This window comes from Nansenia antarctica (assembly GCF_963989245.1).
Source record: "Nansenia antarctica genome assembly, chromosome: 2".
NCBI classification, from domain to species: domain Eukaryota; kingdom Metazoa; phylum Chordata; class Actinopteri; order Argentiniformes; family Microstomatidae; genus Nansenia; species Nansenia antarctica.
In genome coordinates, this window is record NC_137675.1 from 25,299,979 (window position 1) to 25,313,398 (window position 13,420).

Here is a 13,420-nt window from a genome sequence, read left to right on the forward strand (position 1 = left end):
GCTGTGGTTGAGGGGCCGCGGCCTGTATGATGGTCTGGGTGTTCCAGTGCAGAATCAGATTGTGGTCAGTATGAGAATTACACAAGAGTTGGAGATCTTTGAGTAAAAGATCATTGCTAATGGGCAGTGTATAAATTACAATGTTCACACACACCATGCACTAATAACATCAAAAACTCACCCATTTTGTGACATCCTCCCGCAAGGTGGACCAGTGGTAGGACGCCGTCACCTTCTCCAGCGTTCGGCGTCTCCCTGGATGACCCCCAGTCCCATGGTTGTCGTGGCACTCCTTCAGATCAAATCAAACTTCATTTGTATAGCCCATTTCTCACAAAAATGTGGCACAATGTGCTTCACAGAGAGCAAAGAAGATAAAACAACAATAGTACAGATGAAACAACAATAAAGACAGACATTTAAAAGGCGAGATTGAATAAGTAGGTTTTGAGGTCTCCAACAATGATAATCTTGTCATAATTGGGAAAGATGATGGACAAGAACTCAAGTCAGATAAGAAAGTTACCATCAGGACATCACGAACTCCATCTTTGTTGCACACCACCAAGCGATGTTTGTCCTTGTACTTGTCCTTGTAGTACAACTCCTCACCTGATGCAGGACTCCTCAGTTAGAAGTGCAAATATAAAGCCACTGGAAACAGGTTTTATGCACACAATAGTTAGCAGATGCTTAATGAGACACTCAATTCTGATACAGGCCTATGCATTTTCGCCATTTTCGACATTTCAAGCAGTGGCTTCAAGAGTGGATATAACATAGTTATTCACACTGACTTACCTTTCATCAAGTAATTCTTGGACGCCTTTAGAATCCTTGATTTAAGGTGTCCAACCTTGGGTATGCCAGGAGGATAGATATCATGCATCATGTAAAACTTGAGTGCTGTATGAAACTCCATCTTTGTCACCTGTCTCTCTTTCACCTAAACTCTCTCACGTCGCGCGCGGGTGCGCGCGCAACATCCATGTATCTTAAGGTAGCTACAGAGATTAGATCTATAAACAGCCAAAATTACTGATGGGTAAAAATGGCGGTCATCATGTGATCGTAAATCATCGTCGTCAGCGAATCATAGCGCTACCTATGGCCGGAAAGGGCAGAACCTATGACCGGATCTGGTAGGGTCGGAAAAACCTCGCGGGTCGGAAAATCCGGTACTTACACCGCCATTGGTGTGTGTGTGAATGGGTGAATGAGAGGCTGTTGTAAAGCGCTTTGGATAAAAGGCATAGCTATAGTGCAGTCCATTTACCATTTACCAAGTGTGGCATGCGGATATCCAGAGCAACTTAAATGTTATGTCTGTTTAAATTTGAGCTGGATAACTTATGTATTTGAATGGAATCTGTGATTTCAGTGGCAACCACCTTCTGAATGTCTGAGATCTACTTTCTTGACACAAAGGAGAAGCTTGAAAATGTAACAAAATACAAATTTTTTTTTTTTTTTTTTATTTGTTTTTCAGATTTTATCCCTTTTTCACCCAATTTGGTAGCCAATTTAACCCAATTTAGCATCCAATTATCCCCTGCCTATTGCATAGGATCCGCCGCACGACCCCGTGGCCGGCAGTCCCAGAGGAGGCCGCCAGGCAGACTAGGCTGACTGGCTCCTCGAGCCCAGTACCGTTATTCCGGCGCCCAGGGGGCGGTGTTGCGCGACGGATCCTAGTCCAGAAATACTCCTATACCGCCCTCGGAAGCGGCCGGCCAATATGCCGCTTCCCGTGTGCCTCGGCCATATCTGGATCTGGCGAGCCGGGATACGAACCCCGGCCCCGGTGGGCAGCATGCACTAGCGGCCAGTGCGTAGACCGCTACACCACCGCGGGGCAAAATAAAATTTCTATGAACTCAGGGTTTGACAGTAACACTGTTTTACTTGTCCGGAGCAAGTAAAACAATCGCCGGGTTTGTTTGCGCGAGCACGACCACGCTGCTAGATCCCGGATATGTTTACCTGTGTGCAGGAAGAACAACAGACGGCGCAGGCGCCAGGCCAGACTAGATGATCGTGGAGTGAAGATATTATCAAAGCGTACGTGACTGTCGATCACCCGTCGCATCGCGTACGCTTTGATAATATCTTCACTCCACGATCATCTAGTCTGGTCTGGCGCCTGCGCCGTCTGTTGTTCTTCCTGCACACAGGTAAACATATCCGGGATCTAGCAGCGTCGTCGGGCTCGCGCAAACAAACCCGGCAAATGTTTTACTTGCTCCGGACAAGCGGGCAAGCGTTACCGTCGAACCCTGATTATATATATATGTATATGTATATATTTATTGAGTGATATTTTTGCTGCAGATTCCCCAACCTGGGAAACACCTGCTACATGAACGCCATCCTGCAGTCCCTGTTCAGCCTGCCCTCCTTCTCCTCCGACCTGCTGACCCCCTGGGAGAAGGTCCCCTCCAACGCCCTGCTCAGGTACTGGCCTCTAGTCCCCCTCCTCTGGCCTCTAGTCCCCCTCCTCTGGCCTCTAGTCCCCCTCCTCAGTTCACCTGAGGACCTAGCGCTAAGCCACGCCCCCTTTGAAAACTCGGACAAACAAACAACGCTTCACTGACAGTGACTGACTGACTGACCGACCGTGACTGAATGACATTCAATAACTTACAATGGCGGGAGTTGGCAAACTTCTGATTTCTGATTTCCCACAGCAAGTAATAGACAAGAATATTTAGTCTAGAAGCTTTTCACCATCAGATATTAGCGAGTTGTTTGTCCGAGTTTTCTGCCTGTTGTGACTTTTGCTGTGATATGATTGGACAATTTCTATTTCGGGGCGTGGCTTAGCGATAGGTCCATTGGAGCTGTCGCCAGTGGACAATCACTTCTGACTGAATGTCAATATGACTTCTCTGCTTAAAAAAAAACCCAAACAAATGCAAATGATCTACATGTGTACCTGCTCTCTCAACAAAGTATTGACTCTGTGTCTCTGTGTGTCTGTGTCTGTATTGACTCTGTGTCTCTGTGTCTGTGTCTCTGTGTCTGTGTGTCTGTAGGTGCTTTGCCCACCTGTTGGCAAAAAAGGACATCTCCTGCCCCGAGGTGAAGAAAGACCTTCTGAGGAGGGTGAAGAAGGCCATCTCTTCCACGGCACAGTGCTTCATTGGAGACATGCAGAATGTAAGACGTGCAATATGTAGTCCTTAGTCAAGTCCCCTCCCAGCCTCCCCTAAACAGGAGGATTGTGTAACAAGCAAATGGGGCGGCTGTGGCTCAGGAGGTAGAGGCTGTGTCTCAGGAGGTAGAGGCTGTGTCTCAGGAGGTAGAGTCGCCGTCTAATGATCGCAAGGTTGGCAGATCGGCGGTTTGAGTTGAACCCCAAAATTGCGGTTTGAGTGAACCCCAAAATTGCTCCCAGTGAGCGGGCCGGCCGGCGCCTTGCATGGCAGCTTGCCGCCATTGGTGTGTGAATGTGTGTGTGAATGGGTGAATGAGAGGCCGTTGTAAAGCGCTTTGGAGCAGCAAAAAATGCGCTATATAAGTGCAGTCCATTTACCATTTTACCAAATGATCCCGCTTCCCCTGCCACAGGACGCCCATGAGTTCCTGAGCCAGTGTCTGAACCAGCTGAAGGAGGACGTGGAGAAGGTCAACAAGACGGACACCTCCCGCATCTACACCTGCCCCGTGGTGGTCAACATGGAGTTTGAGGTGCAGCGCACCATCACCTGCAAAGGGTGAGGCCCTCCCTGTTTGACTCACGTCCCCACAGGGTCTTGAGTCTGTTGCGAGCTGAGCTGCTATCGTGAGCCAATGAACGGTGCGGAGGAGGAGGAGGAGGGGAGAGGATTTGGGGAGATTGAACACCAGACACCAGGGGAGCCTGGCCAAGAGTGCATTGCGGACAGGGCTCCCACGGGTCCTTGAAACCCTTGAAAGTTTGTGAATGTGAGAAAAAGAAATCAAGGTCTTAAAAGGTTTTGAAAATAGACATGGGTCATTGAAAGTGCTTGAATTCCCCTCTCTCTCTCTCTCTCTAAATATATACAGTATTCAAAGATGTTATACATAGCTCGTCAACCAGTTCTGTCTCAAAATATGCCGTGTTGGGTCCTTGAATTTGAGGGATTGCATTGAGTCTTGAAAGTCCTTGAAAGGTGCTTGAATGTGATGTTTCAGAAGGTGTGGGAACCCTGTGCGCAAGATCACAAGTGCCTGGACCAGGAGTTGTGCTTCTGTGTTAGGCTGTGTGTTGTTACTGATCTAGTACCTGTGCATGTGTGCATGTGTGTGCTCAGTACACGCGGCAAAGTGGATTGTCCTGTCTGCCAGCGTGGTAACATTGTCCTATAGCAGGATCTGGAGAAAGAAAAAGTGTGTGTGGGTGGGGGGGGGGGGGGGGGGGGGGGGGGTCTGCGTCTCATCCAGATCACATCTTCCTGTCTGCAAAACTCCGCTGCTGTTGAAATACCGTATTTTCCGGACTATAAGTCACACTTTTTTTTCATAGTTTTACATTGCCGTCTACAGCCGCCAGAGGGCGCTCTGGGCTTGTGACAACTATATGCTGCTCCTGTACCACTGAAGAATTAGCTGAAACATTAACGGGAGCTTGGTGAACTTGCTTACCTGTAACTTGCTTGTTGGACTAGCTGGTTTGTTATGTTAATTTAGCCTATTCAGCCTCCCAGGTATGTTCTTTATGCTATTGTGTTGCTGAATAACTGTTAATGTGTTACGTTAACATACCGGACACCTATTCAGCCTGTTGTTCTGTGTGCTATTGTGTAGTTGAATAACTTGCTTTTCCAGATTAAATGTCTGTTCTTGGTCTTGGATTTTGTGAAATACATTTGGAAATAAATGCGACTTATAGTCCAGTGCGACTTATATGTGTTTTTTTCTTTTCTTCATGGCGCATTTTTTACTGGTGCGACTTATACTCCGGAGCGACTTATAGTCCGGAAAATACGGTAGCTTTTAGCTTCAGGCAGCGAGGTACGATCCCAGACAGCGTGGAGAACACAGTCACGGTAACCAACCTGTTTACGAAGTGACTATTCAGGTGTTCATTTTCAGGGCCTCCGCTATTTACAAGTGTATCATTGTTAGACCACCGCTAGTGCTATCCATCGACCACCGCTACTACTAGCACTATCGCTATCCATTTAGCACCATTAGTCCTAGTGATATTTTCTTAGTTTTCAGGCAGAAAAAATATCACTTTTTTGGGGCAGCCATCACCAGTTTGCACCTCTGTGTAGATCCTGACTGGACATTCCTGTGTGTTTGCAGCTGTGGGGAGGTGGTCATCAAGCGGGAACAGTTCAACGACCTGTCCATCGACCTGCCTCGCCGGAGGCGAGGCAGGTCCAGGGAGTCCATCCAGGACTCCCTGGACCTCTTCTTCAGGGTGAGGCTCCTAGAACCACAACAGCACCTGGGCTAAGGCTGAGCAACCACATTCACACAGCATGTAACAGCATGTACACTCCCTCTCGCACTCACCCATCCTCCACTACCTTTCAACTCATTATCCCTTCTGCCTGCCTGACTACTATGGGATCTAGAACTCTCTGCCACCTAACACTCTGGAACTCTCTGCCACCTAACACTCTGGAACTCTCTGCCACCTAACACTCTGGAACTCTCTGCCACCTAACACTCTGGAACTCTCTGCCACCTAACACTCTGGAACTCTCTGCCACCTAACATACGCAATATTGACACTCTCACCACTTTCAAATCCAGTCTTATAAACACACCTTTTCACAATGGCTTACTTGGTTTGATCTCCTGTATTTAGTTTGTTGTTATATCTGATTTTGCTGTTTTTCTCATTTTGCTTAATGTTTTGATATGTGGTTTTAAACGGTCTTGTAAGGTGTCCTTGAGAGCCTTGTAAGGCGCCCATGAATAAAATGTATTATTATTATGATGATGATTATGATGTTGACGGAGGTTGTTCTCCCTGTTGCAGATGGAGGAGATCGAGTACTCGTGTGAGAAGTGCAGTGGGAAAGCGGCGATGATGACGAACAAATTCAGTCGACTGCCCAGGTATAACTAACGACTAACGACTAACCCTCACATCACACCCTGTCTGTCCCCTGTCTGTCCCCTGTCCCTGTCTGTCCTCTGTCCCCTGTCTGTCCTCTGTCCCCTGTCTGTCCCCTGTCCCTGTCTGTCCTCTGTCTGTCCCCAGACCCCTGTCTGTCCCCTGTCCCTGTCTGTCCCCTGTCCCTGTCTGTCCCCTGTCTGTCCCCAGCCCCCCTGTCTGTCCTCTGTCCCCTGTCTGTCCCCTGTCCCTGTCTGTCCCCTGTCTGTCCCCAGCCCCCCTGTCTGTCCTCTGTCCCCTGTCTGTCCCCAGCCCCCCTGTCTGTCCTCTGTCCCCTGTCTGTCCCCTGTCTGTCCCCTGTCCCTGTCTGTCCTCTGTCCCCTGTCTGTCCTCTGTCCCCTGTCTGTCCCCTGTCCCTGTCTGTCCTCTGTCTGTCCCCAGACCCCTGTCTGTCCCCTGTCCCTGTCTGTCCCCTGTCTGTCCCCTGTCCCTGTCTGTCCCCAGCCCCTGTCCGTCCCCTGTCCCTGACTGTCCCCTGTCTGTCCCCAGCCCCCCTGTCTGTCCTCTGTCCCCTGTCTGTCCCCAGCCCCCCTGTCTGTCCTCTGTCCCCTGTCTGTCCCCAGCCCCCCTGTCTGTCCCCTGTCTGTCCCCAGCCCCTGTCTGTCCCCTGTCTGTGCCCAGCCCCTGTCTGTCGTCTGTCCCTGTCTGTCATCTGTCTCTCCCCTGTCCCCTGTCTGTCCCCAGCCCCTGTCTGTCCCCTGTCACAAACTGTCTGGTTTTTTGTCCCCCCCCCCTCCTGCAGAGTCCTGATCCTCCACCTGAAGCGTTACCGTTTCAATACCAAGCTGTCCCTCAACAGCAAGCTGGATCAGCAGGTGGTGATCCCCCGCTACCTCACGCTGCTGTCCCACTGCACGGAGTCCACACACCCCCCCCTCAGCCTGGGCTGGAGCTCCCACGCCGCCATGTAAGACCACACCACCAGCACTCTCTAAGCATTAACGCTAGAACAGCCATGAGGGGTCGTTTGACCCCCGTCAGTAAAAAAAACATGTTCTATCTTTGCACTCGATCAAATTCCAGGACCCTCCTTTCATGACTTGTCCTAGATATGTGCGTTCTACCACCCCAGTATCCTTACATTTCCAAAATCCCACCAGGATAAGCTAGTATGAAGATATTTTGCCGTTCTTTCTGTGTAGGAGGCAGGCTAATTTATAAGCGGCCAACTAGTGGTCGTTGTGTGTAAATAGCAGCTTGAGCATTGTAAAGAGGCGGCTCTTTTAGTCGGTAAAAAGGCACGGCTGTTCTAGTGTTAAGGCTGTTCTAGTGTTAAGGCTGTTCTAGTGTTAAGGCTGTTCTAGTGTTAAGGCTGTTCTAGTGTTAAGGCTGTTCTAGTGTTAAGGCTGTTCTAGTGTTAAGGCTGTTCTAGTGTTAAGGGTTACAGCATGTTGTGGCCTGCTCGAACCTGCCCTGGACCTGACTGACTTTGTGTCTCTGTCTCTGTCTCTGTCTCTGTGTGTCTCTGTGTGTGTGTGTCTCTGTCTCTGTGTGTCTCTGTCTCTCTGTCTCTGTGTGTCTCTGTGTGTGTGTGTGTGTGTGTGTGTGTGTGTGTGTCTCTCTGTCGCTCTGTCTCTGTGTGTGTGTGTCTCTCTGTCTCTCTGTCTCTGTGTGTGTGTCTCTCTGTCTGTGTGTGTGTGTGTGTGTGTGTGTCTCTGTCTCTCTGTCTCTCTGTCTCTCTGTGTGTGTGTTTGTGTCTCTGTCTCTGTGTGTGTGTGTCTCTCTGTCTCTCTGTCTCTGTGTGTGTGTGTGTGTGTGTGTGTCTCTCTGTCTGTGTGTGTGTGGTGTGTGTGTGTCTCTCTGTCTCTCTGTGTCTGTGTGGTGTGTCTCTCTGTCTCTGTGTGTGTGTGTCTCTCTGTCTCTGTGTGTGTGTGTGTGTGTGTGTCTCTCTGTCTCTCTGTCTCTCTGTCTCTGTGTGTGTGTCTCTCTGTCTCTCTGTCTCTGTGTGTGTGTGTCTCTCTGTCTCTCTGTCTCTGTGTGTCTGTCTCTGTGTGTGTGTGTGTGTGTGTGTGTGTGTCTGTGTCTCTGTCTGTGTGTGTGTCTCTCTGTCTCTGTCTCTCTGTCTCTGTGTGTCTGTGTGTCTGTGTGGTGTGTCTCTGTGTCTCTGTGTCTCTGTGTGGTGTGTGTCTCTGTGTGTCTCTGTGTGTGTGTGTCTCTGTGTGTCTCTGTGTGGTGTGTGTCTCTGTGTGTCTCTGTGCGTGTGTGTCTCTGTGTGGTGTGTGTCTCTGTGTGTCTCTGTGTGTGTGTGTCTCTGTGTGTCTCTGTGTGGTGTGTGTCTCTGTGTGTCTCTGTGCGTGTGTGTCTCTGTGTGGTGTGTGTCTCTGTGTGTCTCTGTGCGTGTGTGTCTCTGTGTGGTGTGTGTCTCTGTGTGTCTCTGTGTGGTGTGTGTCTCTGTGTGTCTCTCTGTCTCTCTGTCTCTCTGTCTCTCTGTACAGCATGGAGCAGGAGAGGGAGGGGCTGGAGCTGCAACAGGCGCTGGCACAGAGCCGGCAGGAACACGTAGGACCACACACACACACACACACACACACACACACACACACACACACACACACACACACACACACACACACTTAATATACACACACACACACACACACACACACATAATATACACACACACACACACATACACACACACACATACAATATACACACACACACATAATATACACACGCATAATATACACACACACACACAATATACACACACACAATATATACACACACACACACACACACATAATATATATACATGCACACACACACACACATAATATACACACACACACATAATATACACACACATAATATACACACACACACACACACACATAATATACACACACATAATATACACACACACACACACACGCACACACATAATACGCACGCACACACATAGTATACACACGCACGTAATATACACACACACACACACACACACATAATACGCACACACACACACATAATACGCACGCACGCACACATAATATACACACACACACATAATATACACACACACACACACACACACACACACACATAATATACATACGCACACACACACATAATATACACACACACACATAATATACACACACACACACACACACATAATATATATACATGCACACACACACATAATACGCACATATACACACACACACACATACACATAATACGCACGCACGCACACACATAATATACACACACACACATAATATATATACACAAACACACACACACACACACACACACTCACTCTCTGAGTATTGGGATGACCCATTGACCCATGGTCTCAGTCTGTCCCTGGTTCAGTTCTGGTGACATTTGGAGGCAGAGAATGAGGGAGAGAGTGAACAGTCTAAATGACACGTTGGTTTGGTTAGTTACTTCATAGAAAGTATTTAAAGTCTCTTTACACCTGAGACACCTGATACACCTGACACACCTGACACACCTGGACACACCTGACACACCTGACACACCTGGACACACCTGACACACCTGGACACACCTGACACACCTGGACACACCTGACACACCTGGACACACACGCTCCACAAGCCACACCTGACATTCCCCATGTGTGTGTTTGTTTACAGGAAGCCCAAGTGAGAGAGGACGACGATCTCATAAGAGCCACAGAGCTCAGCCTGCAAGGTACAACACACACACTCTCTACATACACACACTCACTCTACACACACACACACACTCTCTACATACACACACACACACTCTACATACAACACACACACTCTCTACATACACACACACACACTCTACATACAACACACACACTCACTCTACACACACACACACTCACTCTACATACAACACACACACTCACTCTACACACACACACACTCACTCTACATACAACACACACACTCACTCTACACACACACACACTCACTACATACACACACACACTCTCTACATACACACACACACTCTCTACATACACACACACTCTCTCCATACACACACACACACTCTACATACACACACACACACTCTACATACACACACACACTCACTACATACACACACACACTCTCTACATACACACACACACTCTCTACATACACACACACTCTCTCCATACACACACACACACTCTACATACACACACACACTCTACATACACACACACACACACTCTACATACACACACACACACTCTACACACACACACTCACTCTACATACACACACTCTCTCTACATACAACACACACACTCTCTACATACAACACACACACACACTCTACATACACACACACACTCTCTACATACAACACACACACACTCTCTACATACACACACACACACACTACATACAACACACACACACTCTCTACATACACACACACTCTCTACATACACACACACACACTCTCTACATACACACACACTCTCTACATACACACACACTCTCTACATACAACACACACACTCTCTACATACATACACACACTCTCTACATACACACACACACTCTCTACATACACACACACTCTCTACATACACACACACTCTCTCTACATACACACACACTCTCTCTACATACACACACACTCTCTACATACACACACACACACTCTCTACATACACACACACTCTCTCTACATACACACACACACTCTCTACATACAACACACACACACTCTCTACATACACACACACTCTCTACATACAACACACACACTCTCTACATACATACACACACTCTCTACATACACACACACACTCTCTACATACACACACACACTCTCTACATACAACACGCACACACTCTCTACATACACACACACTCTCTACATACACACACACTCTCTACATACAACACACACTCTCTCTACATACACACACACTCTCTCTACATACAACACACACACACTCTCTACATACACACACACTCTCTACACACACACTCTCTACATACACACACACTCTCTCTACATACAACACACACACACTCTCTACATACAACACACACACACTCTCTACATACACACACACTCTCTACATACAACACACACTCTCTACATACACACACACTCTCTACATACAACACACACACTCTCTACATACACACACACACACTCTCTACATACAACACACACACTCTCTCTACATACAACACACACACACTCTCTACATACACACACACTCTCTACATACACACACACTCTCTACATACAACACACACACTCTCTCTACATACAACACACACACACTCTCTACATACACACACACTCTCTCTACATACACACACACTCTCTACATATACACACACACACACTCTACATACACACACACACACTCTCTACATACAACACACACACTCTCTACATGCACACACACTCTCTCTACATACACACACACACTCTCTACATACACACACACACTCTCTACATACAACACACACACACTCTACATACACACACACTCTCTACATACACACACACTCTCTACATACAACACACACACACTCTACATACACACACACTCTCTCTACATACACACACACACACTCTCTACATACACACACACACACACTCTCTACATACAACACACACACACTCTACATACACACACACTCTCTCTACATACACACACACACACTCTCTACATACACACACACACACTCTCTACATACAACACACACACTCTCTACATACAACACACACACACTCTCTACATACACACACACACACACTCTCTACATACAGCTCGGCTGGACTCTGTGTAATATGTGGAGTGCATTTAGGCAAAGCAGACCTGCGGCCGGTTGCATAAAGATAGATTAAGACTGGTCTAAGCCTTAGACTAGTCTTATATTCTCATAAACATAGATTAAGACTGGTCTAAGCCTTAGACTAGTTTTATATTCTCAGGTTAGACCAATTGCATAAAAAATAAGACCAACTTATTTTGAGGTTAGAAAGTTAGCCTCCTTCCCCCCTGGCTAAACTTGACTTAAGAGCTGTGTTGCTATGGGAACGAGTCAGGGCTAGTAGCTAGCTAACACTGTAACTCCAGCGCGGTAAACTACTTCACTGGTTAAAACCGACCCCCCAGAATCTTCCAGATTTAAAGACTGTCTGTGTTGAAGAATGGGCCAAAATCCCATCTGATCACTGAGAGAGAGAGAGATTAGTTTGTTTTGACTCAATTCCCTCAAATTCCCGCGCCCCCCCGGCGCCCCCCAAGGACGAGACCACCAGCAGCCCCGACACCGACCCCAACGCCCAGGAGATGACAGCATGGAGCAGGAGAGGGAGGAGCTGGAGCTGCAACAGGCGCTGGCACAGAGCCGGCAGGAACACGTAGGACCACACACACACACACACACACACACACACACACACACACACACACACACATAATATACACACACACACACACACACATAATATACACACACACACACACACATAATATACACACACATAATATACACACACACACACACACACACATAATATACACACACATAATACACACACACACACACACACACACATAATACGCACACACACACACACACACACACACACACATAATACGCACGCACACACACACACATAATATACACACACACATAATATACACACACACATAATATACATACGCACACACACACATAATATACACACACACACACACACATTATACACACACACATACACATAATACGCACGCACGCACACACATAGTATACACACGCACATAATATACACACACACACACACATAATATACACACACACACATAATACGCACATATACACACACACACACATACACATAATACGCACGCACGCACACACATAGTATACACACGCACATAATATACACACACACACACACACACATAATACGCACGCACGCACACATAATATACACACACACACATAATATATATACACAAACACACACACACACACGCACACACACACTCACTCTCTGAGTATTGTGATGACCCATTGACCCATGGTCTCAGTCTGTCCCTGGTTCAGTTCTGGTGACATTTGGAGGCAGAGAATGAGGGAGAGAGTGAACAGTCTAAATGACACGTTGGTTTGGTTAGTTACTTCATAGAAAGTATTTAAAGTCTCTTTACACCTGAGACACCTGATACACCTGATACACCTGACACACCTGGACACACCTGACACACCTGGACACACCTGGACACACCTGGACACACCTGACACACCTGGACACACCTGGACACACCTGACACACCTGGACACACCTGACACACCTGGACACACCTGGACACACCTGGACACACCTGGACACACCTGG

General features: G+C 47.5%; 1 protein-coding gene across 1 annotated transcript in view; it reads left to right on the forward strand.

Annotated features, from left to right (window-relative positions):
• The window catches only part of LOC308150015 (ubiquitin carboxyl-terminal hydrolase 37-like), a gene marked incomplete at both ends in the record, with an annotated part of 66,703 nt that overhangs the window by 37,176 nt on the left and 16,107 nt on the right, over positions 1-13,420 (forward strand). The window contains 9 exons of the mRNA XM_080522888.1: positions 2,332-2,454; positions 3,036-3,159; positions 3,571-3,716; positions 5,275-5,392; positions 5,960-6,039; positions 6,840-7,004; positions 9,403-9,412; positions 9,706-9,763; positions 12,321-12,436. Coding sequence (XP_080379014.1) covers positions 2,332-2,454; positions 3,036-3,159; positions 3,571-3,716; positions 5,275-5,392; positions 5,960-6,039; positions 6,840-7,004; positions 9,403-9,412; positions 9,706-9,763; positions 12,321-12,436 — 940 coding nt within the window. The remainder of the gene's footprint in view (positions 1-2,331; positions 2,455-3,035; positions 3,160-3,570; positions 3,717-5,274; positions 5,393-5,959; positions 6,040-6,839; positions 7,005-9,402; positions 9,413-9,705; positions 9,764-12,320; positions 12,437-13,420) is intronic.